The sequence below is a fragment of the Eschrichtius robustus genome, chromosome 9 (assembly GCF_028021215.1).
Source record: "Eschrichtius robustus isolate mEscRob2 chromosome 9, mEscRob2.pri, whole genome shotgun sequence".
NCBI classification, from domain to species: domain Eukaryota; kingdom Metazoa; phylum Chordata; class Mammalia; order Artiodactyla; family Eschrichtiidae; genus Eschrichtius; species Eschrichtius robustus.
The window spans coordinates 2,403,333-2,426,959 of record NC_090832.1 but is presented as its reverse complement, the minus strand read 5'-3'; the positions used below and the strand labels follow the sequence as shown (position 1 = coordinate 2,426,959).

General features: G+C 51.1%; 1 protein-coding gene across 2 annotated transcripts; it reads right to left on the bottom strand.

The window, feature by feature from the left end:
• Positions 1-1,294: 1,294 nt before the first annotated feature.
• On the bottom strand, positions 1,295-22,761 carry RNASET2 (ribonuclease T2). Of its 2 annotated transcripts, XR_011074991.1 has the most exons (11): positions 22,635-22,761; positions 22,305-22,472; positions 19,317-19,377; positions 16,391-16,446; positions 15,021-15,078; positions 11,389-11,462; positions 7,151-7,264; positions 4,716-4,758; positions 3,282-3,353; positions 2,118-2,476; positions 1,295-1,988 (listed from the first exon to the last, which is right to left on the bottom strand). XR_011074991.1 is itself a non-coding variant. In XM_068551446.1 (10 exons), exons 2-10 carry the CDS (start codon positions 22,379-22,381, stop codon positions 2,285-2,287), a joined length of 747 nt encoding a protein of 248 aa, XP_068407547.1. In that variant the 5' UTR covers positions 22,382-22,472; positions 22,635-22,761; the 3' UTR covers positions 1,295-2,284. The 2 variants fall into 2 exon arrangements, 1 of the variants encoding a protein (XP_068407547.1); XM_068551446.1 differs by having other exon boundaries at positions 1,295-2,476.
• Positions 22,762-23,627: the final 866 nt, after the last annotated feature.

The window sequence follows — 23,627 nt, the reverse complement described above, 5'->3', positions numbered from 1 at the left end:
AATAGGTCAGTGGAGAAACTAGACACGGCACTGAGCAAGGTTTGCTCTAAAGGGTACAAAGGTGCACAGCCCGACGGGTCTTGCCTGTTTGCAGGTGTTGTGGGTGAATGTGTCCCCAAAAGATACGTCTGCATTCGAATCCCCGGTGAATGTGAATTTATTTGGAAATAGGGTCTCTGCAGATATAGTCAAGTTAAAATGAGTTTGTTAGGGTGGGCCTTAGTCCATACGACTATGTCCTTCTAAGAGAAAGAGGAGGGAGATTTAGATGCAGAGACAGACAGACACACACACACACACACACACACACACACACACACAGGGAGAAGCCATGTGAAAACACAGGTGGATTGGAGCAATGTGTCTATAAGCCGGGGGGTTGCCAGAAGCCACGAGAGACAGGGAAGGATCCTCCCCTGGGGCCTTCAGTGCGAGGCTGACACTTGGTCCCAGATGTCTGGCTTCCAGAAATATGAGAGAAGCCATTTCTGTTGTTTCAAGATGCCCCGTTTGTAGCAATTTGTTATGGCAGCCCTAGGAAGATACAAAAAGCCTTGGAGACTCACCCGGAATGGAAATAAAATTAGAAATTCCTCTGATGAGAAATGCACTATTTAAAAAAAAACCTTTATGCTATTAGAATCAATCACACTTGCTTGTTAGCTAATAATAATTATACAACATGAAAAAGCAGACTTTATTCCTGTGTCACCTTTCATAGTGATTCAATTCAATAGGTTAATTTTTTTAAAATTGTTTATTTTTGGCTGCGTTGGGTCTTCGTTGCAGCGAGCAGGGGCTACTCTTCGTTGCGGTGCGTGGGCTTCTCATTGCCATGGCTTCTCTTGTTGCAGAGCACGGGCTCTAGGTGCGCAGGCTTCAGTAGTTGTGGCACATGGGCTCAGCAGTTGTGGTTCGCAGGCTCCAGAGCACAGGCTCAGTAGTTGGGGCTCACGGGCTTAGCTGCTCCGAGGCATGTGGGATCTTCCCGGCCCAGGGCTCGAACCTGTGTCCCCTGCATTGGCAGGCGGATTCTTAACCACTGCGCCACCAGGGAATTCCCAAGGTTATTTTTTAAAGATAGGATTATTTTGAAAATATGGTTGTTCTTAGGATTAAATAATATTTTTAAGCGCTTAACATAATGCCTGGCACATAGTAAGTTCTAATTTAAGTGTTTGTTAAGTAAAAGAAACAGGGCAGTATCAACCTGATTAAGACAAGAGTGTTGGGTGTCATAGTTTAACCCACACAGCTAAGAACATTTTAAAGAAGGACAGAGACTGGGGAGAAATAATGTTAAAAGGTAGCTTTAATAAAGCACAGGAAGTCCACTTCACAGACCACTTTAGGTATCCTCATTTTACAGGTGAAATGCCATTCAGCAGGTAAGGACCATGCCTGCAGCAGCCCCCGAGCCTGGGACTCGCATCATCTCCGAGACAAGCCCTGTCACCAGGCATCACTACCCAAGGATGCAGCCCGCCCCTGGGGCCACGTCAGCCCCAGCGCCCTAAGGCCTGATGCTGCCTTCCGACAGAAAGGAAAGGAAAGCGGATACAGACTGACCTGCAGCATTTCTGGTCTGCAGGGAGGAGCACCCACTGACTGGGGGTGCTGGCTGGCACTCGGTCATGCACCCAGACTTCCTCTGGCGAGAAGAGAGAAGCCTGCAGCACCCCGCCTCCCCGCCCCTGCTGCCCCCCCCCACACACAGCATCTCACCCTCAGAGGACACGCCCATGCCCACCCATGCCAGGTCACCGAGGGAGACTCTGGTCGGTGACCACAGAACAGGAGCCGGCAGCCCTGAGGTCGGAGGTGGAGATGCCCTCCCGTGCGCCGCCTGTGAGGCGGCCCGGGCTCCTGCTCGAGGGCTGGTCCCAACGGCCCCACAGGAGTACTCAGAGCGAGAAGGCAGCTCACTGAGGGACACAGGAGAGAGTTCTCCTGAATCGGTACCATGTGCCCAGACTTGTCTTCCAAGGCTGCCACAGAGATTGATAAAGGAGAGAAAAAGAAAACCATAAGCTTTACTGCAGTCACAAAGCAGCCAAGAAGCGGGGAACTTTCCTCCCTTTCAACGTACCCAGTGTTCACCCCATCTTTACACGTACCACGAAAATCAGCTCCCAGACACGGAGTGCGAAGCAAAACAAACACAACAGGCTTAGTAAAGGAGGCTGTAAACAGGAGATTTCACTGCGGAGCTGCTTTGTGAAAAGCGGTGGTTTGTCAATTCCTCTTGCTTTTCAAAATAAAGACTATTTACAAAATGTGGGCATCAGTGATTGGTCTTGTTGAGTGCGGGGTAAAAGAGGACGCCGTCCTTGCAGACCTCCAGCCCCAGGCTCGCCGCCGGCCTCGCTTCCGGCCCTCGGGGCGCCGGCTCCCCGGGATCCATGCAGTTTTGCAGCTGCAGGTCCTTGGAGAAGCACACCTCAATCTGCGCGAGCAGCTGCACCTCCTCGCCGCCCTGCAAATGGGGAACAAAAGACGTTTCAGAATTCAGGCCGGATCATCATGACGGTTCTATGATCAGCGCGTTTTAGAACTTGAAGAAAAACAAAAGCGGTGGCTCCGGACCTAGGACCCATGTTCCAGGAGCAGGACCCTAGCTCCAGCGGTGAAGGTGGACTGGGGCCCAAGGCGGCACCTGTGGTCACCATCCAGCCACTCCCCTGCGCCAGCCTGGCAGCGTGAGGGAAGGGACCCCACTTTCAGCTTAGAAATTTACGCATCGGCAAAGGTGTGTGCAGACACAGCCGGACACACCGCGCCTGCGTCACAGTCCCAGGAGAAGACATGGCTTTTTGTAGATAAGTAGGTAAACAGCACCCTGTCGCTAAATGAATTTAAGACTTTTATCAGCTGACAAAAGAAAGCACAATCCATCTATAAGTTGGACAGGTAACTACAACTGAAATGTCTAAGACTAACAATGCAAACACTGAGAAATGTTTAGCTGCAAAATATACCCACACTGCTTCGCCCCTACTGCACCACCCCTCTGGAATGGGAGCTTTCTTGTTAGGGGGAAGCTGCCAGAAAACAAGCCCCATCCTAGCACAGTGTCAAAGGACAGTTTGTTATTTCAAAGTGCGCACACACACACACACACGCGCGTGCGCGCCCATGCACACACAGCACAAGCCCGTTTGCACACCCACACATATACCACTCTGTACTGGGAACTCCACGGTGAGGACAAAGCTTCCAGAAAAACTGAACTTGTCTTCTTGATAGGGACAGAAAGGATGACAGAACGTCACACGTCTGACCTGTTTTGGAAGACACTGGACTTTGGGCACGACTCCGTACACACTGACAAGGGCATCTTTAATATCTGAAATCTGAAATTAGATACAGTGCATTAGAAATGAAACTTCAACAGAGAAAATGAACGGTTCTGTTCTACTCAGAACGAGTGACACTGGTTTCCGCTCTCACGAGCGCAAACAACCGATGACAGCGTCACCCTCCCGAGCTCCCCTGGCTCACAGACAGAACTGGAAGATGCTGGTGAATGCGCTGCCCCACCCCCGAAGGAGACCAGGCTGCCCCCTGGGGCTGCCCGCTCCAGACCGGAACCCACACAAGATGCTCTACACGGGTCTCCGTTCTCCTCGCTGTCCTGATACAGGGCCTGGAGGCCGGGTGCAAAAGCAGCAGCTCTCCTGCTAGGAGATCAGAGGTCAGGACCCAGCCTGTGCTGTGCATCACGCTACTTCAGACACCGAACCTAATGCCTCCAGTACAGAGAAGGAGCTCAGAAAACACGTGCTGCCACTGCTGCTTTTGCCAGAATCGAAATCAGTTCTCTGAATGTCAAGTTCTGAGCAAGGACGTAAAAAATTCCCTGTATGTACTTAGGCGGGAGTCCAGCTGAAACCAAAGGGGCCTGTGAGCACACTGCCTCACGGCCTCCCGGCGGGACGGACAAAGGGCGGCTGACACTCCTGAAGGGCGCTGTTCCCTCCGGTCCCTTCTCTCCAGGGACGGACGAAAACAGCAGATACAAAGAGCAAGACCCGAGTGCAGATTTAGCTCAGAAACTGTCAGGAGACCGGATCAATGGTTCAGCATCCAGCCACGACACCGGAACTCAGAACCGCAAAAGTCAGTGACGTTCAGGCTTTTTTACATCCACACCTTCAGGCTGTTTTACATCTGCAAAGGGCCACACAGCAGAGGCTTCACGCCCGTGGTCTGGCGGCCGCCGATGCCAGGGGTGGCCTGGCTAAGCGCAAACACAGCTGTGCTCACACAGAGGGTGACCCTGGGTGGAAACAATCGCCTTCTGTATAGGCCACCAGCCAATAGGCTCTGCCATGTTTAAATTTCTAGTTTTCTCATAGTTATATCATAAAAACAAATGTTCACTTTCCTCCTCAAACTATTATAAAACGGTGGTTTCCAACTACATATTCCACCTGCCTCTTCAGAACCCGGGACACACTTCTCACCATGAAACCATCAATCTGCCTCAAAATCACCGGTTTAAGGAGCCTTTACTTTAGTTTACACTCAAAACACAGAGGAAAACAAGATTTAAATAAAACCTATTTAGAAACATAATAGTCAGGTCGGAGGGTCTGGTTTGGGTCGCTTTAAAACCCGAGTGTAGCTCACAGGCTGATGGGACACTTCAACGTGGCCAGGTGTCCCCAGTTAGCGGATACACATTTGATTAAGAAGCTGAAAGCAAGACTTACCTGGTAGTAAGTAGATGGTGTTATCCCCAATTTTTGGAGCGTGCTAAAATTTAAAGTAAAAAAAAAAATAACTGTATAATGAAGGTCCATTTTCCTTTCTTGTTCTTACCATATTCCACAGTAAAAATGAAGACACTCTTAAAGGAAAGTGCGTACTTTCCATTACCTGGGGCAATAAATCTGTTGACAAGGGCGGCACATAAATGGTGCTCAGGCCGCCTGGACCTCCCCTTACCCTGGGCGCACACGTGGCTGATCTGGGCCCCACTTCCAGCACCGGAACCTCTCGGCAGCGGTCCAGATGGCCGCGACCAACTGGAGCTGCTATCACATAACCACCCATCTGCCACGCCTGTCCTGAACGATAGTTAGCAATTGATTTTGGATTCTAGCCTTATCCTAACAACCTTGCATTTGGTCAGATCTTTAAAATACATTCAATCTCTACCGCCTGGAATCACATCCTAAAGCACGTGGTTTTAACCAGCTCTAGTGAATGCTAATCATAGTACGATACGGTTAACTTACTAAATGATAGGGTACGGCATAAAAATATTCTCAGATTAATAATTCCAAAAATGCTCTGTATCCCCCATCACGCCTCTGGATTATCCCAGCTGTGACCACAGAAGATGCAGGGACCCCAGGCGCTGACATCATCAGACAGGGGTCTGCCTGAGGGAAATAGGACTCTAGCCAGGCCCTGCCTCCTTCAGTCATGGTTTCTGGCAAAAGCATTAACGAGACAGTTTCTCTAGAGACTGCACATCGGTGACCTATAGATCTTTGCTGTGTGGTCCTAGAACAAGCGGGAAGAGGTCCTTGAAGACACACACCCACTGCCCATCCTTGCGCTGTCACCGTGGGATAAATGCCAGATTTCAAACACTTTATGCCCCCCAAATGCAAAACTTCTCAATGATTCTTAAGTATTTATTACAAGTTGCAGTGATATTTTGGATATATTGGGTTAAACAAAATACACTATAAAACCAGCGTTTCTTTTTGCTCTTTTTAATTAGGCTACTAGAAAATTTAAAACCACATATGTGGCTTGAGTTCTATTTCTTTGGGGTGACATTGCTCTAGAGCCCTCCTGGGTTAGGGCATCACGGAAATACGGCAAAGAGAGAGAGAAATATTGGGGGAAACTTGGCATCTAGACCAGGATAGAGCATAATTTTTCCTACCGAGTTAAGATTAGTTTGGCATTACTCCCCTGGTCCATATCTGTGGGTAATCTGAGACCTTCGGTTCAAGATACTTCACATTTTTCCAGGTTTGCTACCTTTATGTTATAAATTGAATTTTAAACTGCTACTTTATGATAATGTGACAGGCTTACCTCTGAGAAAAAGACAATCTGTAGTAATGCTTTATAATTAGAGAAAAATAGAAGGGATGTTTAAGTTTTGACTCAATTTTAATTTTGTGAGTACTAAGACTTTAGGTTTTCCTTGGAGAAACTGGGAAAGAATAGGATTTCTCTACGGTTGTTCTATCTAGTTTTTAACAGACATTCTGTTCCCAGGAGAGCCTTTCACTCCGCGGGCCCCTGTGAACACACTCCAGTGATTCCAGAGTTCAGCAACTTCGCACCTGTGTGTATATAGGTAAAGCCACCGACATTCAAAAAGGGTTAAGCAGGAGGTCCTTAATAAATAGCTGTTGGATGAAGGGATGCATTATTCAGATATTTGACTTTAAAACTTTCAGCATGTCGGTTTGTTCCCCTTTTCCTGTTTGATTCAATAAAACCTGGGCTGCAAAAAGGAATGAAACTGGGTCACTTGTAGAGACATGGATGGACCTAGAGAGTGTCATACAGAGGGAAGTAAGTCAGACAGAGAAAAGCAAATGTCGTATAATAACGCATATATATGTGGAATCTAGAAGAATGGTAGAGGTGATCTTAGCTGCAAAGCAGAAATAGAGACACAGACGTAGAGAACAAGTGTACGGACACCAAGGGGGAAAGGGGTGGGGTGGGGGGAAGTGGGAGACTGGGATGGACACATATACACTACTGATACTCTGTATAAAATGGACAGCTGATGGGAACGCACTGTATAGCACAGGGAGCTCACCCGGTGCACTGTGGTAGCCTAAACGGGAGGGAAGTCCAAAAGGGAGGGGATACCTGCATGTGTACGGCTGATTCACTCCGTTGTGCGGTGGAGGCTAACACAACATTGAAAAGCAACCAGACTCCGATAAAGATTAATTCAAAAACAAAACCAAACCAAACCTGGGCTGCAGAGTCGGCCGGGACTCACGCTGCTCATGAATTGGGGCCGTGAGGTCCGTAGTGGGAAACAGAGGGCACCTTCCTTCCCTGGGGGGCTGGTGGGTGGCAGGCAGGGATACTGCTCTGGGATGGGGCTGACCTGGGCAGTGGGGTGCGGGAGGCGAGGCTACAGGACCAAGTCACCCACCTGTTCAGGGCAAGCTCCTTAGACAGATCCAGACTTTTGCCGAAGTATTTCTTCTGGGAATTGAGGGCTTCCAGCTGGGCGGCGCAGGTCCCGTGCTTCTCCCACTCATGCTTCCTGTAAGGATGTTTGTTAAAAAATCCCTGGTTGAAAAGTAATGAAACTGGGCTTCCCTGGTGGCGCAGTGGTTGAGAGTCCGCCTGCCTGTGCAGGGGACACGGGTTCGAGCCCTGGTCCGGGAGGATCCCACATGCCGCGGAGCAACTGGGCCCGTGAGCCACAGCTGCTGAGCCTGCTCGTCTGGAGCCCGCGCTCCGCGACGAGAGAGGCCGCGATGGCGAGAGGCCCGCGCACCGCGATGAAGAGTGGCCCCCGCTCGCCGCCACTGGAGAAAGCCCTCGCGCGGAAACGAAGACCCAACACAGACATAAATAAATAAAAATAAATAAATTTAAATTAAAAAAAAAAAAAAAGTAATGAAACTACCTCCCAGCAAACCGCCTGCAGGGGTCCTCTTCGTGCAGGGCATTCCCGGGCAGGCATGCTGCTGCTTTCACAAAGCGGGAGGGGTGAAGTTCCTCACCTCAACACGGGCCCCCCACCCCGCTCAGGACCGAGGCCCCTGAACCCAGCACAAGCTCCACGGGCACTCGTCACCGCTCTTCACGCGTGCCTCTGCTCACGAGCTCCAGCTCACTTCTACAATTAGCAACAAACCCGAGCTGAGAAAAAAGAGAGCACCATCGTTCAGGCACCCACAGAATCACACGGCACTGGGCGTCCTCCCGGAAAGCCAGGGCTTGACAGCCAGGGCACTTCACAGGAGCGGCTAGACAGCCACTTCTAAGCCACTGGCACAGAAAAGGCAGGTTCACTAATCACCAACACTGCGTGGGGCCAGTTCCCCACTTGCTTACCGCGTAGACGTCCGTCTACACAGATGCCTGTACTGAAGCAACAGCCCAGCCAAGTGTCTGCCAACAAGCAGCTATTTGTATTCAAGAAAAACATTGCTATTGATCATAATTCCTCACATTTTATCAAAGATTAAAGTTTTACAAAATGTCTTCCCATTCTTCATTTGATTCTCACAACTCTGCAAAGTGAAAACATTATTGCTGGTTTAGAAATGGGGAAACCGAGGCTCAGAGGGGCTGGTTAGGAACCTGGCTTACCTGCCACCCGGCCAGGTAGCCCCTGACCTGCACCCGACCCCACGCTCAGGGCCCTTCCCACTGCCTTGCGCTGCCATCCAATCAATTGCTGAACGTAATGTAAACCCACTTTAGAATGACTGACAACTTGTCAATTCAGATGTTAACCACGGTTAGCATGGAAAAACAAAACGGGCATCAGCTTTCCTCAGCTTTATCAGTGATTAATTCATGAAGAGTTCACCAAACATGTTCATGCAAGCATTCAAAACGTACCCACGTGCAGAAATACAATCTAAATGTGCACTAATTCTTTGATAACATCACCCAGAGTGCCAACTCTAAGTGACTGCAATAGCTGTAAGTTACAAGTGTCTCAGACCTAAGACAGCCATGAGGAAAAATAAAAGTAGATAAGTAATTAACTTTCTTCATCTAGAATAGCTTCCAGGGTGATGTATCTGATAACTTTCTAAATTCTATGAAGTAGAAAAAGGAGACTCTTTCCAGCTAACTGAACATGTAACTGAATTATGGATGCCTCAGTTTCTGTAGGACAGGGGCAGCAGTTCTAGAACGTCCTGCAGGGGCTGTTGGAGAAGTGAGGGGCTGAAGCTCACAGAGCACGTCACACACGCCCAAACATTCCTAGCCTGCAATAAACAGTCAAGATGTCCACTGCTGTTATTCTTGGGGCAAGTTTTTTTTGTTTTTTTGTTTATTTTATTTATTTATTTTTGGCTGTGTTGGGTCTTCATTGCTGCGTGCAGGCTTTCTCTAGTTATGGCAAGCAGGGGCTACTCTTCGTTGCGGTGCGTGGGCTTCTCATTGCGGTGGCTTCTCTTGTTGCAGAGCACGGGCTCTAGGCGCACGGGCTTCAGTAGTTGTGGCTCATGGGCTCAGTAGTTGTGGCTTCTGGGCTCTAGAGTGGAGGCTCAGTAGTTGTGGTGCACGGGCTTAGTTGCTCCACAGCACGTGGGATCTTCCCCGACCAGGGCTCGAACCCATGTCCCCTGCATTGGCAGGTGGATTCTTAACCACTGCGCCACCAGGGAAGGCCCCCTGGAGCAAGTTTAACTCAACAGACGTTAGAGATAAGAGGCTGCTAAAGTGCTGATATTACTGTGGTTCAAAACATCGAATCACACATCTTTGGAATCAGACACTTTCCATTTAACACGAAATTGTCTGTCACCAATCAGACGCGACGATGGTGTGGCCCTCTCAGCCCCAGCAGGCAGGTGAGTGATGTCACGTCACCCTCCACCACGGCCTGGCCTGGCCTGTCTTGGGGATGAGAGGCAACGATTCCTGCTGAGGCCCAGGGACACCATCCACAGGGAGGCTGCATCGCCAACCAGGGATGACCAAACTCTCGCGCTTTTTCTTACAAGAATCAAAAAACCAACAAAAATCCTCCTTTGCAGAGGGTCGTGCACATAGTATTTTTCAGGATGGCTGATTGTGTTAATAGATTTAATCTTAGGGAATTATCTCGAGCACCAGGTGATACCAAGACCCTCTCCTTCGCGTGTATGATTTTTGAGATTGAAGAGAGAAGTTTTCCGACGTGAGCCTGCCCCTTAAGGACAGGAGAGGCCGGGATGCCTCCATGGACACTTTTTATCACCTGCACACCAAGGCGACGTGGGCCACAGCTACCCAGGTGCAGTAACCAGGAACCGGTAACGGCAGGGCCACGTGAGCTGAGTCCACATCCAAAGGCATAAATGTTAGCCAGAGTGTGACATTACCTTTTTCATTTAGAACAACAGTTTTTAAGTGTGTAATCTATCCTGAAAAGGTAAATCATTTTGCATTTATTAGAACACAAAGTTGAGTGTGTGTTCCGCCCACACCATTGGATCAAATCTTGAAGGACTCAGCTCACGGGAGGCCATCTTTGTGTACGTTTAGTGATGTATTTTTAAGCCACTTGACACAAATCTGATTGACTCTATCACGGAACATCCTAACAACTGGAAATATTCTCTTTTGTTCACTTAGTCACCAAAGACTCTGCTCTGAAGTATACTGTGAAGTGCTATCTGAAATTTTTTTATTGTTTTTCACGACTTGAACTCATCAAGGCCATAACCTACTTTGAAACCACTTTCTAGAACACAGGCCGCACAGAGCCAGCACTGGAGACCTGGACCGCTCGTCTCCCGAACTTTCACGGGGGGCTTCCCTCTTCCCGTGCACGGGGCACGGCAGCCTCCAGACCCAGACCCGCACGTCCTAAAACACCTCTCCCTGCCACACACCCTCGAGTGAACTCAAACCGAACACCAGTGAACCAGGGGGCCAGACGTCACTGTCACTCCATTTTGTTTCAAAAAGCTTTTCTCCAAATTTAACTCTTCCTGAAGAGTCTACACAAAAATATTTCAAAGTTAAATTAATCACTTTGGACAAAATCTGATTCACTGTCATGTGAATTATAAATTGCCATCCTGCAGTGAGGGAGAAAGTGAAGAATTATCTTTGGTTAATGTAATGCAAATAAAAGGAATGTCAACTTTATCTTCTCCGAAAGCAACGATTTAAAAAGGTCTATTGAATTAAACATAGCACGTTTCTCCTCGGCTCAGCTCCCGCTGAACTGAGGACACTGGGACGGACGGGGCTCAGCCTCCGTGAAGACCTCACCTTCTCTCCGCCCTGAGTCACAGGAGAGAGATCACTGTCTTGTGAGGACGTGTTCTTTTTTCTTGATCTATTTCAGGGCAACAGCTCCATTTCTCTGAGAAACATTCTCTCCTGTCTGATTTGGAGCGATGGCGTCTTAGGTATGCAAGTATTTGGCTTAATTAAGCCTCAGCAGAGGAAGTTTTTAAAACGAAGTAATGAACGATCTAACAGATTAAAAAGCAAGTTTACAAAGTAAATTCTACCTGCCCTCATTTTTTATCCGTTGAAGACCAGCTCCAAAAATGGCACAGCAGATGCACGGCCACTCCAGCTTCTGAGCCTCAGGAGACAGGTTCTATGTCACCTGTGCTCCCGTAGTTCCATCCGGAACAGCCCCGAAGCTCTCACACCTGTGCTTCAAGGCTCGTGACGGCCCCCAGAACTCAGACTCACCACAAATGGAGGCTGCGGTTAGGAGACGGATGGAGCAGATCAGGCCAGTATATCTTCATGTCTGGCAAAAGGTCCTGTGCATAGTGACAGCAATAATAATAAATCGAGGTAGGACCTAACAACTCAAAACCTAGAAGGCAAATCTGAGAAACTAATACATTAATAGAACTGAGCTCTGTGAATTAATAACCCTCAGGTGAGTAAAATGATTCTGGGTTCATTTTGCATGAAGTTGTTTCTTAAGACAGATCTAAACGTGAAATCTGGGTAATCGTGAAAGTGTATTTGAAAATACAAGCTCTGACATGTGAATGGATAAACAAATTGTGTCCATCCAGATAATGGAATATTATTCAGCACTAAAAAAATGAGCTATCAAGCCATGAAAACACGTGGAGGAACCTTAGTACATGTCACTGAGGGAAAGAAGCCAACCTGAAAAGGCTACCTACCGTATTATTCCAACTACATGACATTCTAGAAAAGGCAAAACAATGGAGACAGTGAAAGTCAGGGGCTGCCAGGGGTTGAGGTTGGGGAGGGATGAACAGGCTGAGCACAGGGGATGTTTAGGGCAGTGAAACTACCCTGCATGCTATTATAATGGTGGACACACGTCCTTACACATTTGTCCAAACCCATAAAAACCACACAGGGGATTTTTAGGGCAGTGAAACTACCCTGCATGCTATTATAATGGTGGACACACGTCATTACACATTTGTCCAAACCCATAAAAACCACACAACACGAAGAGCGAACCTAACGTAAACGATAAACTTTAGTTGGCAATAAAGTATTAATACTGGTTCATCACTTGTAACGTGTGTACCTCACTAACGCCGACGTTTTGACTGGGGAACGCTGTACAGGGTAGGGGCACGGGGGGAAGTGTATGGGAACTCTGTCCGTTCCACTTAAATTTTTGGTTTTAGGTTTCTAAAACTGCTCTAAAAAATAGTGTCTACTAATGAAATCAAACACAAAATACAAGTTCTCGCTCTCCCTAGAGAAGAGCTCGTCTGGGCTGGGCGGTCTTAGCCCTACACTGGTCAGATAGTCACCCTAAACTGAGCAGCGTTCAAGTTTACTTTCCAATTCCCACACACCCAGGAGGCCAGAAAAGGTTCCATTAAATAAAGGTGTGTAAACAGGCCCAGGATGACCTCACCTTCTCAGTCCTGCCACCACTCCCGCTGTGATGGGTCCTTCCCATCAACCCAGCAGCTATGAACCAATTTCACACACCCCCCCCCCCCCCGACCCCGCACGGCCGGACATCTCCCCGGACGCTGCCCTCCCCGACTGTCTCCATTCCCACCTACCCTCCGCCTGCCACAAGCTGGCTTCAGTCCCCATAGCCCTCGGGGGAGCGGGGTGACGATATAATTTATTGTCCAAACTAGGCTGCTTTTGTTTGGGACAGATGCTAGATTGGACATTCTGCTACAAAGCAAGTAAAGCGGCACTGCTCTGAACAAAGGGCAGCTGCTGGTCACCTCCTGGCCTGGGCCCGCAAGCCCTCCATCCAAAGGGCCCCCTGCCTTCCCTTCAGGAGCCCTGGTTACACTCCTTCGCGAAGCTCCCCTCTGGCTGCTTCTCCGCATGGCCCTTGTCCCTCCTGCTCTAAACACCGGGGCTACTGGAGGCTTGTCCCTGCCCTCTCCACACTACCCCATCCACACTCACGTGTACGACTTACTGACTGCGCTGATGCTGAAGTTCATCTCCAGCTCAGACCTCTCCTGACACACCTTCCCTACCTGGATGCTTCCAGGGCACGTCAAACTCAATGTGTCCACAGCTGACCCTCGATCCCATCTGCCAAGGCCCGGTCCCCTGGGCCGGGGAAGGAGGCTGACACCCACCTAGTTAGACAAGCCCCCACCCAGAGTCGGTCCTGCCTGCTGCTTTCTCCCCCTCCATCCCCACAGCCTCCGTCTATTCAAGGCTCCTGGCCTCTGGCAGGGACCCTGCAGAGCCTCCTCACTTAACAGGCAGGCAGCGGGGCAACCACAGAAAAGCCATACTGGCTTCCTTCACTCTCCAGCTTGAATGCTTCCAACGACTTCCCTCTGGGTCTTCACGCAGACAAACAATCCTTAACCGGTACACAGGCTCTGCAGGACCTGGCCCTCAACACTGCCCCGCCCCACTGCTCACCCCCCATCCACACTGGCTTCCCCCATTTTCTCAAAAGCTCCGTCCTACCCCGGGGCCTTTGCACATGCTCCTGCCCCAGCCTTCCTCTCCCGTCTCCTGGTTAAGTCGGATTCCAGCCCTCTATCACCTCCTCAGGGGAGCCTGGCCCAGGTCCACCGTCCTAAGCTCTAAGTACTCTCCCCCCAGGCACCGCGCTTGTCACTCTGTGATGTGTGTGCTGGCTCCCGGCTGCAGGCAAGGTGGGCCGGAAACCTCGTCTGGCTCTGCTCCCCGTGTCCCCAGCCCCTGGCCCGGTGCCCGCTACACTGCAGGCACGCAGAACACTGTTATGAGTAAATTAACCTGGATGCCGCTGCAGGGTCACAAGACTCTAACCAGGAACGTCAGGGGGGGTCGAAGTCAGTCCGGGAAGAGAAAAGTATGTCTGAGGAAAGAGACCTCGCCAGGCTTTGGGGCCCCGGCCTCTCAGGCCTCCAGGCTCACAGCACTGAAGGTCCTCGTGAGAAGGAAAGAGGAGGAAACAATTCCATTTGGACTAGAATCTGTGATGGGCTTGGAACTAATTACCTTGTCCTCCTGGTGGCCGCTCCTGGAACTCCTGGAAAGGGTCCGTAATTCTAGCAAATCCTAATTCTACCCCATGCTTTCAGGGAGGCCTCAGTAACCGCACAGGCCCTGCCCTGTAAATCCAGGTACTAGTTACCTTGACAGCTGACTAGTCACACATGAGGGGTTGTCAGCACCCCGTGGAGAGGTGAACACACGCGTGTGCACATGTGCACGTGTGTGCGTGTAGGTGTGTGTGCACGTGCGGAAGGAGTGTCTGCTACCAACTCTCGTATACCCCAGTGCCAGGAGTCCCTCTGTACCACGAGCCTTTGTCCTAGAAAGGCCCACCGCTCCCTCGCTGCCCACGGTGCCCACTGAGAAACCCGCCCTGCCCGCAGCCAGCAAGGACGGCCTGGGGGCCACGGCGCCTCTGCAAGCCAGGGCCGCGCACACACGCCTGAGCACACGCCGAGCGGCCGGGGGCCCCAGAGCAGGGATGACGGGCCGCGGGCTGGGGCCAGGGTCACCTCACACAGTCACTGCAGCGCTTCGGGCCGAGGGCAGAGGAGGATTTAACTAAATGCAAATCGTATTTAACTTGTGGGACTATTTCAGATATCAGTAAATGCTGGTGAATACATCTTAAAACATGACTTTGAGGGCACACTTAGAGGAGGAATGAATCTATTGGGAGATTGTGATTGACACGAACACGCTGCTCTATTTAAAATGGGTAACCGTAGCACAGGGAACTCTGCTCGATATTATGTAACAAACTAAATGTGAAAAGAATTTGAAAAAGAGTAGACACATGTGTATGTATAGCCGAATCACTTTGCTGTACACCTGAAACTAACACAACATAGTTAATCAACTATACTCCAATATAAAATAAAAAGTAAAAAAAAAAAAGTTAATACCTTGATCTCTTCTGGATTAAAATGCCAGGATCGGTTACATCCTTCACTTTTATCAGGCCTTGAAATTAAAATTGAAAAAATAAAGAGAAATTAGTCTTGGTTGGGCTGGTTCCAAACAGCATGAGAAAACACCCGCGTTAAGGTCTGTAGAGAACGAAAGGGAGGTGACTTCTCACTGGGAATTCCTTCTGCCACGTGAGTCATGCTCGGGCACCAGCGGTCACTACTGGAGTTTCTTTCAAAGTGGAAAGTCGTTCAAAACATCCAGGCACAATGCAAACAGGCCGACTTCCTAGCAGAGGAAGCAAAGTAAACAAGCCGGTAGGGGGCGCCCCGGAGCTGGTCCGGCGGGGATTTCTGGCCGGGTTCTGAGTCTGCAAATCTCCACTCATCAACCACAGTGTGAGAAGAGCATGAGTTCCCGTCTCTTTAAAGGCGACGAGGATTAATGGGACAACATACGTATCGTGCTCAGAAGTGCCTGGTGACGGCTTAAGATTGGCTGGTATGCTTCCTTTAGCACCGAGCACGTGTACCCTCCCGACCTGTGTGTGTGACGCTGTCCTCACGCGTCTAATTCTGGACGTGTCAACTCTCAGCCTCCGCCTGCAGCTGACATCATGAGGGACCAAACCTGCTTTCTCCAGGGTCGGCAGGCCGGCCCGGCACCCGAGACCAGCCCAGCTCCCACGGCGCTGGGTGCTGTCCCCCAGCTCAAGGACAGCCGAGGACGTGAGCACAATCCCAGAAACCCAAAGGCGGGACGAGGCCAGGTCCGCAGGCCCCGGTTTAATTTGCTTCCTGCTGACCCCTCTCCCTGCGGGATGAGCAGCCCAGCAAGAGCCAGGATGGCCCTCCTCTCCGGGAGAAGCGGCACCAGGCCGATCCCTTCGGGCAAATTAGCACACACGGTTTAACATCACAAATATACACACAGACAACAAAAAAATAAACAAAATGCAGGCAAAACCAGAAAAATAAATTTGGGTGTCTGTGAAGTGTGTATACTATACATACACACCATATATATATGTAGTATACACACATTTATTTATTTATTGTTATGCATTTACTTATTGGCCCCAAAAGAAGCAAATAAGAAAATTAAGATTTAGTGATCTAAAATGTACTGAGAATCCTTAAATGCATATTTAAACTAGACTGTTCCTGTTCTATCAAAACAGAACTCAAGTACAGCAGAAGTAGGGTTATGTTAGAAAGACTAAAGATGCTTTTCAATAAGGATCTGGTCTACTGAGTAAACTCCTAACAGAAATCACAAGTATACATATCAGGATCAGACTCAAGCTAGATCTCCAGGCCAGCCAGCTTCTGAGGCTGCTGAAGTTTTAAATGCATGAAGTACTTGCCATAAGCCGTGTATTGTCCAGTAATCTGGGGGGTCTTTGCAGTGGTTCTTAACTTCCTATGGAGAAAAGACAGAGAAGACAACTAACTGGTTTGTTGTTTGTTAAATACACTTAACAACCTTCCTTTCTTTTGACAAATGTCAATGAGATCCAATACAGGACTGACACGAAATAAGTTCCGTGGTAATTTACCATAAGCAATATTCATGAGAATACCACGGGGAGGGGGGCGGCTGGATATTTCATTTGAAATGAGTGAACCAACGATTTGGAAAACAGAATTTAATAGCTACTTTTGTTCTTTTTATGTGCTCGAAAATTAAGTCAATCTGATGGATACACTCATACTTACCCATGAATAATTTTCTTGTCATACAATCAAAAATGAGAACAAGAGGCTGACGGTATCCTGCTAAACTCAAGTTTGTTCAGGCACCAGGCCCAAATACAACAGTGGAATAATAAGTATTGAAAATTTGGAGCCAAGAAAAATGCCAAGGTGAGAATAGGAGCATATCCTTAACATTAAAGATAAACTCATAGAGATAAAAATCTCAGTGTAACACTTTTTAGGGACCTCCAAATGGTTTAGCTAAACTGGGGTTTTTCCAAAACCATAATCCCCTCAGCTATCAGGCAGTGGGCCAGAAGCCAGGCCCGGCAGCCCCGCAGTGAATAAGCAAATGAACAGTACATGCCGGGTCTGGCAAGGAGCCGGAGGCATCCTGCTTGTGTGCAAGCCCTTCCTGTTCGAATCACCTTCTGATGCAGGGAGGCTGCTGCTTTTTACGGTTGGTCTGGAAATGAGGGCAGGCCTGGTTTAGGTGCCTGAAACGTCTGGTGTGAGGAGGCTACAGAACAAGCGGGCAGAGGGCAGGAGGACAAAGTGTGGGGTCAGAGTGAGAGGTCGCGGACTTCATCTCACCCCCAAGGAAACCACAGCGAAAGCAGGTGGGCCCTTTCCCACGGTGCAAGGCTGGGGACGGGCAGAGACAGGCCCCAGCGGGGATCTTCTACCTCAGCTCTACGCCCAGCATCTCAGATGAGCCTTTATGGGGGGAACTGAGGTCAAGGTGCCGCTTTCTTTCCCGCGTCAGCAAGTATTCGTGAGGGGCCGTGCTGAGCACTGAGGATAGACCTGTCCCTGCGCCTGTAACGCGTACGTCGCTCACGGGGGCAGGAGCCCAGAGACGGCCCTGTCCCCAGGATGACACTGGACCGGGATAGCAGGACCCTTGTCATGGCCGCCTTGGATCGAAATGAATCCCCTAACAATGATATTTTGCTAGTAATTGATTTTTTTCATCTCATTTCTAAAGCCTCAAGGCGGGAATGCACTTCCATGCATCTTTAGTCAGCACACAGGAACACCCACAAGTTTCGTCCCAGGCTCTGAAGGCAAATCTCCCAGTGTTACCCAGGGTAGGAGCTCCACACACAGGTCCTTCCTGAAGGAACCCACGGCTCCCATGTGTCCTCACTGCGTAGGAGTGAGAGCTAGATTCCCAACAAAACTGAAAACAGCTTACAGGCAACTCCATTCTACCCACCGCCAACTGTCCTCCCTACCCTGGAGCAAAGAACCAGCACCAGAGGGAGAAAGACACAGGAGGTTGTAAAGTTTGGGAAACTACCACCAGAGCAGTCTGATACAGTAAGAGATCCCCTGTTAGAAATGAGTTTCCAGCGTGGTGGCTGCCAGGGGCGGGGGCTGGGGAAACGGGGAGAGAGATGCTCCTCAAAGGGCACAAACCTCCAGTTATAAGATGAACAAGCCTGGGGATCTAACGAACAGCACGGTGATCGCAGCGAATAATGCTGTTTCATGCACTTGAATGCTACAGAGAGAGTAGACCTCAAATGTTCTCACCACAAGAAAGATGTGGTAACCGTGTGATGGGAGGGGGGTGGTAGCTAATGCTATGGTGGTGAGGCTTTGCCATTTATAAATGTCTCCACCTCCCAATACTTAAAAGAAAAGGCCTCAAAATTGAGAATTTTCAAGTCAAAATTTCAGAAACACTGTCAATAAAATTAGGGCCAGCTCAGCAATATGATGAAACGACTTTATAGAGTCGTGGCACCAATACCAGGATCGGTGCGACAACTGCCCCCAAGATGGACGGGGGGGGAGACGGCCCGCAGGCAGCAGGAGGGGCGCCAGCTGGCTGCTCTCGGGTGAGAGCCTCTGCAACACACTCTACAAGGACATGGGCGCCAGGCGAGGCAGGGCCAGACGGAGGCCACCCTGAAGGAGGGAAGGCGCCATCTGTGCCGAGCAGAGCAAAGGAGGCCGGCAAGGCTCCGGCGGAGACTTTTAATGAGACTTGCAATAGTGGAGGGAGGGGACAGGTCAAGGCCTGTCCCCGGAGGGCATGCTGAAGTCCTAACCCCAGGCCCTTCTGAATGTGACTTTATCTGGAACAGGGTCTTTGCAGGTGTCATCAAGTTAAGAGGAGGTCAGACTGGACGAGGGTAGGCCCTCAGCGCAATCCCTTGGGTTCCTGTAAGAAACAGACACACGGATGGAGACCACGGCACGGAGGTGGGGCAGAGGCCGTGCCTACAAGCCAAGGAGCGCCGGCACGGCCACAAGCCAGGAAGAGGCGTGGACCACATTCTCCCTCGAAACTTCCGGAAGGGACCTGCCGCACCTTGGTTTCAGACTTCTGGCCCCCAGAACTGGGAGAATACGTTCGTGATGCCTGAGCCAGCCACCGCCGTCCGTGGGTCTGAACCCCCAGAACCTCGTGCAAGGCCCTCCCCGAGGGACGGTCTCCGGCCGGGAAGGCGCCGCCTCGTGGGGCAGGACAGGCCGGGAGGTTCCGTTGGCAAGAGGCGCTCGGGGAGGAAACCTGCTGGGCAAGCTCCTCGTCACGGGGGGCGGGGGTCACAGGTCAGAGGGGCCGCTCGAGGTGCAACTCACCTTGCACACTGTCGCAGGCCAGTGGTGAACCATAATTAGTTTATGCCACTCGTGGCTGTCACTGTTAAAAGACAAAGAACGTATTTTTCAGGCGCTTTTAAAAAAGTTACAGAAAGATCAATTCATCCATCCACTCACGCCAGCGTTCATTCGGGGAACACGGGGCGCCCGCCACAGGCCAGGCACTGCTGCTGCGGAGGCGGCCCTGAGACGGCTGGGGGGCCGAGTCCCTACCGTCCCGCAGCGCACCTGCCAGCGAGGGGGACGACGGCCGTGGCGACCGAGGACGCACGGGGACGCACGGCGCTGAGGGCCAAGGACTACGACTGAGGAGGACGGCAGGCCTGCCAGGTGGGGAGAGGGCTGAGATTTTGGATCAGGCAGCCGGGATCCCCCCACTGAAGGGGAGCAGAGAGCTGCAGTGAGGGAATGAACCAGAAGGCGCCCTTCTCCTCAGGTGTTCACGCGGTGCACACACAGACCCCTTACCCCACGGCAGCATTCGTGAGACCGAGAAGCCTGAAAACAGAAAGGTTTTCGTAGCTCACGTGGCCACGGAACACCACCTAGGGTGGCACGCGAGGCTGCTGTGACCACCCCACCCACCGGGAATCTTTACTCATTCTCTGCAGGATGGGTGACGTCTGAGCCTAGGGGCTCCTTCCCATGTCCCCGTGAAACCCACCCGTCCCTCCCTGAGACTCTCCATGAGGGGTCGTGGAGTAGCATTCACACGGGGACCCTCCCTCCCACCAGGTGTGCGAGGCTTAGCACACACAGAGACAGAGGCAGAGAGGCCGGCTTGCGAAAATCGTCGCCGTACAGACGGAAGACAGCAGCAGCAACAGGGGATGCAACTCGAGCAGACACGTAATTCAGGATAAATGCATTTTTAGAAGGAAAGACTCAACAGCAAAACAGTATTAAGTTCGTACACATTAGTTCTGTAAACAGTTGAGTACGGCTGAATAAGTAGAGAATTCACAATATTTCAAAACTCTTTTCAGTCTGAACTAATGAGCAAGCGCTCAGTACAAGAGAAAAGAGAAGAACTGCAGCAGGAGCATTAGAGCTGGGAGAAGCACTAGAAGAGGTTTTTTTGTTTTTTTTTTTCTGGGTACGAAAACCCTATTCCACATGGGTGGAAACTGAGGCTGGAAGGTTAGGCAGAGGCCAGGAAAACTAGACCACCGGTATGCAGTTTACAATAAAACTATCAAGACTCACAACGTCTGTCACACAATAACCACCCACCACCCAGAGAGAAACATCCTCCCAAAGCGGTGGAGACGCTGCCTGTGCTGTAAAGAGAAAGAGGCCCTGGGGGAACACCCGCTGACCTGTGAGGCCCTCAGGGTCGGAATCACCCTCTTGTTCTCGAAACCATGCCTTGCTCGCCAACTGTATCAGTGGCACGAATCGTGAGAATCAGCTGGCGGTGACCACATACTACACATACTACAGCCTAACGTCTTCGCTGACATGTACTGATTACTATCGGGCAGGCATGGTTCTAAGCACATTCTGTACTTTAACTGATGTCTCCTGGCATCAAGGCTAGGAGGCAGGTGCTGTTACTCTCTCGACTTGAGGATGAACGACCTTGATGGAGAGCTCCAAGGTCCTACATCTGGATATGAGCTAGCAGTTCATACTCAACCCGTACACTGCACTACCTCTCCGATGATACACTCTTAACTTGATAGCAACAATTAGTTAATTAATGTAGCTCTTTCTCAGAAAATACACTTTCTGGGAAAACTGAAATTGAATGTTACTTTTTAAAGTGATAAAACAGCAATGGTGGTTCATTAAAAAAGAAAAACAATTTACATTCCCACCAACAGTGCAAGAGGGTTCCCTTTTCTCCACACAGCCACTACGGAGAACAGTATGAAGTTTCCTTAAAAAACTAAAAATAGAACTACCATATGATCCAGCAATCCCACTACTGGGCATATACCCTGAGAAAATCATTAATTCAAAAACACACATGCACCCCAATGTTCACTGCAGCACTATTTACAATAGCCAGGACATGGAAGCAACCTAAATGCCCATCGACAAACAAATGGATAAAGAAGATGTGGTACATATATACAATGGAATATTACTCAGCCATAAAAAGGAATGCAGTTGGGTCATTTGTAGAGATGTGGATGGATCTAGAGACTGTCATAGAGAGTGAAGTAAGTCAGAAAGAGAAAAACAAATATCGTATATTAATGCATATATGTGGAATCTAGAAAAATGGTACAGATGAACCTATTTGCAAAGGAGAAATAGAGACACAGATGCAGAGAACAAACGTATGGACACCAAGGGGGGAAAGAGGGGGGGTGGGATGAATTGGGAGACTGGCATTAACATATATACACTACTATGTATAAAATAGATAACTAATGAGAACCTGCTGTATAGCCCAGGGAACTCTACTCAATGTTCTGCGCTGACCTAGATGGGTGGGATGGGGGGAGGGGTGGGAGGGAGGTCCAAGAGGGAGGGGATGTGTGTATACACACAGCTGATTCACTTCTTCGTCATTCAGCAGAAACCAACGCAACGTTGTAAAGCAGCTATACCCCAATTTTTTTAAAAAAGAAAACTGACCTTTTCCCAGGCCTGCGAAGTAAGTATGAAATCCGTTAACTGGAGCATTACCCAAATAAAACAGAAGAAAATTAAAATCTGGTTCTCAAATCTCGGTCTCCACTGCAGAAGTAAAATGAGACTCCTCTCCCAGACAGCCTGTTTACCCCTTCAACTGTCAGCTGCAACAGAAAGGATGGAAAGAGGGAACGAGAGGGAACGGAGGAAGGGCGAGAGAAAGAAACCTGGAAAGAGGAACCACGACCACCTCGCCAGGATCTTACCGGACCCTGGACGGAAAGCGTGCGCGCACCGCCCCCGGGAGAGGCTCGGAGGCTCGGGGCACCCGTGTCCCCCTGCAGGCCCTCCCGCCCCCCAACCCGCCCCTCCGCAGCTCACCTGCTCCAGAGCCCGCGCGCGTCGCCCAGGCAGCACAGCGCCAGGCACAGGGCGCCCAGGCGGGCCGCGGGCTTCATCGGCCGAACCCGGCGGAGGACCCCGCAGGGGCACCAAGGCGCGGCCTTCCGAGGGCGCGAGGCCGTGTCCAGCGCCAGGCCCTGCGCTTCCCTGAAAAGGGACAGATTTCCTTAAGACGACAGTGCACCGGGCCGGCGGCCACCGAGCAGCGCGGCCAACCCCCGCCCACAGCCGAGGACGCGGCGGGCCCCCGAGAGGCGCCGGAACCCCGCCCGCCGACCACCGGGAGCCCCAGGGGCCCCGCCGCCTCACCGAGCCCTCCAGGCGCACAGCACTCCCGGCCCCCGCGCACCGCGATCCTCGCCGCGACCCTCGCCTGGACCCCGCGGCCCAAGCCGAGCGCTGCGCGTTTCCGCCCCGTGCGCCTGACGTCACGCCCCCAGCCCGGGACCAGCCCACAGCCCCGGACTCGCCCAGGGCGCCCCAACGCCACGCCCCTTCAGGAGGACACGCCCCTGCCGGGAGGACACGCCCCCATCGGGAGGACACGCCCCCGGCCCAGGTCCGTTCTTCTGCCCCTTCGCCTCTCTGACGGGGCTTCCCTTTCGGTCTAGTTCCCGGCCGCCTTTGGCCCGGACCCGTGAAGACGACTTTAAAGCCACCTTCTGTGATGTCCTCGGTGCCGCGGCCCCTCCTCCCGGCGTTGAGCTGCCCTGGAGCCGGTGCGGTCAGGGCCACGTGGCCAGCCCGTCAAGGAGTGGGACAGTGTGAGGACACAGCGGCTTGGGGCCGCAGAAGAGGGCGGGGAGGAGGCGGCTCCCTTGGAGCCAGGCTGTCTTCAAGGAGGTGCGACCCTCGGGCCCCAGCAGGCAGAGAGGCGCGTGTGCCATGTCCTCCCCACCACAGGGCCTGTTGGGGCAGCCCTCGATCCCCGGGCAATCATGTCTGGCCAGCTCCAAGACCGCAGAGGGCCCCGTACCGTGACCCCACGCGATTCCCTTGGTCTCTGCTCCATTCACATGGGCCTCGCTGTGTGCAGCACTTCACAGACTTAGAGCAGCAGGACATCGGGGCTGAGCCTGCCCCCAGGAGCAACGGGCAAACGGCAAATCAAGCCTGTGCCCGCACCCTCCTCCAACCACACAGTGAATGCCCTGGGTCTAAGAACCAGGGAAGTGCAGATCCATCAAAGCGACGCTCAGATCCGTGGGCGGGGGAGAGAGGGAGGCAGTGGACTCCTGTGTGACGGCCTGCCCACCTCTGCCACATCCTGCACAGTCCCGTATCCACACTCCTCCTCCTGCG

Coding starts and splice junctions, on each gene's coding strand:
- RNASET2 (XM_068551446.1), bottom strand. CDS start 22,381: ATGAAGCCCGCGGCCCGCCTGGGCGCCCTGTGCCTGGCGCTGTGCTGC. Junction 11,463..15,020: donor TTAATCCAGAAGAGATCAAG/GTATTAACTTTT, acceptor CACTATGCACAG/GACCTTTTGCCAGACATGAA. Junction 3,354..4,715: donor CACCATCTACTTACTACCAG/GTAAGTCTTGCT, acceptor ATCTAATTTCAG/ATTTCAGATATTAAAGATGC.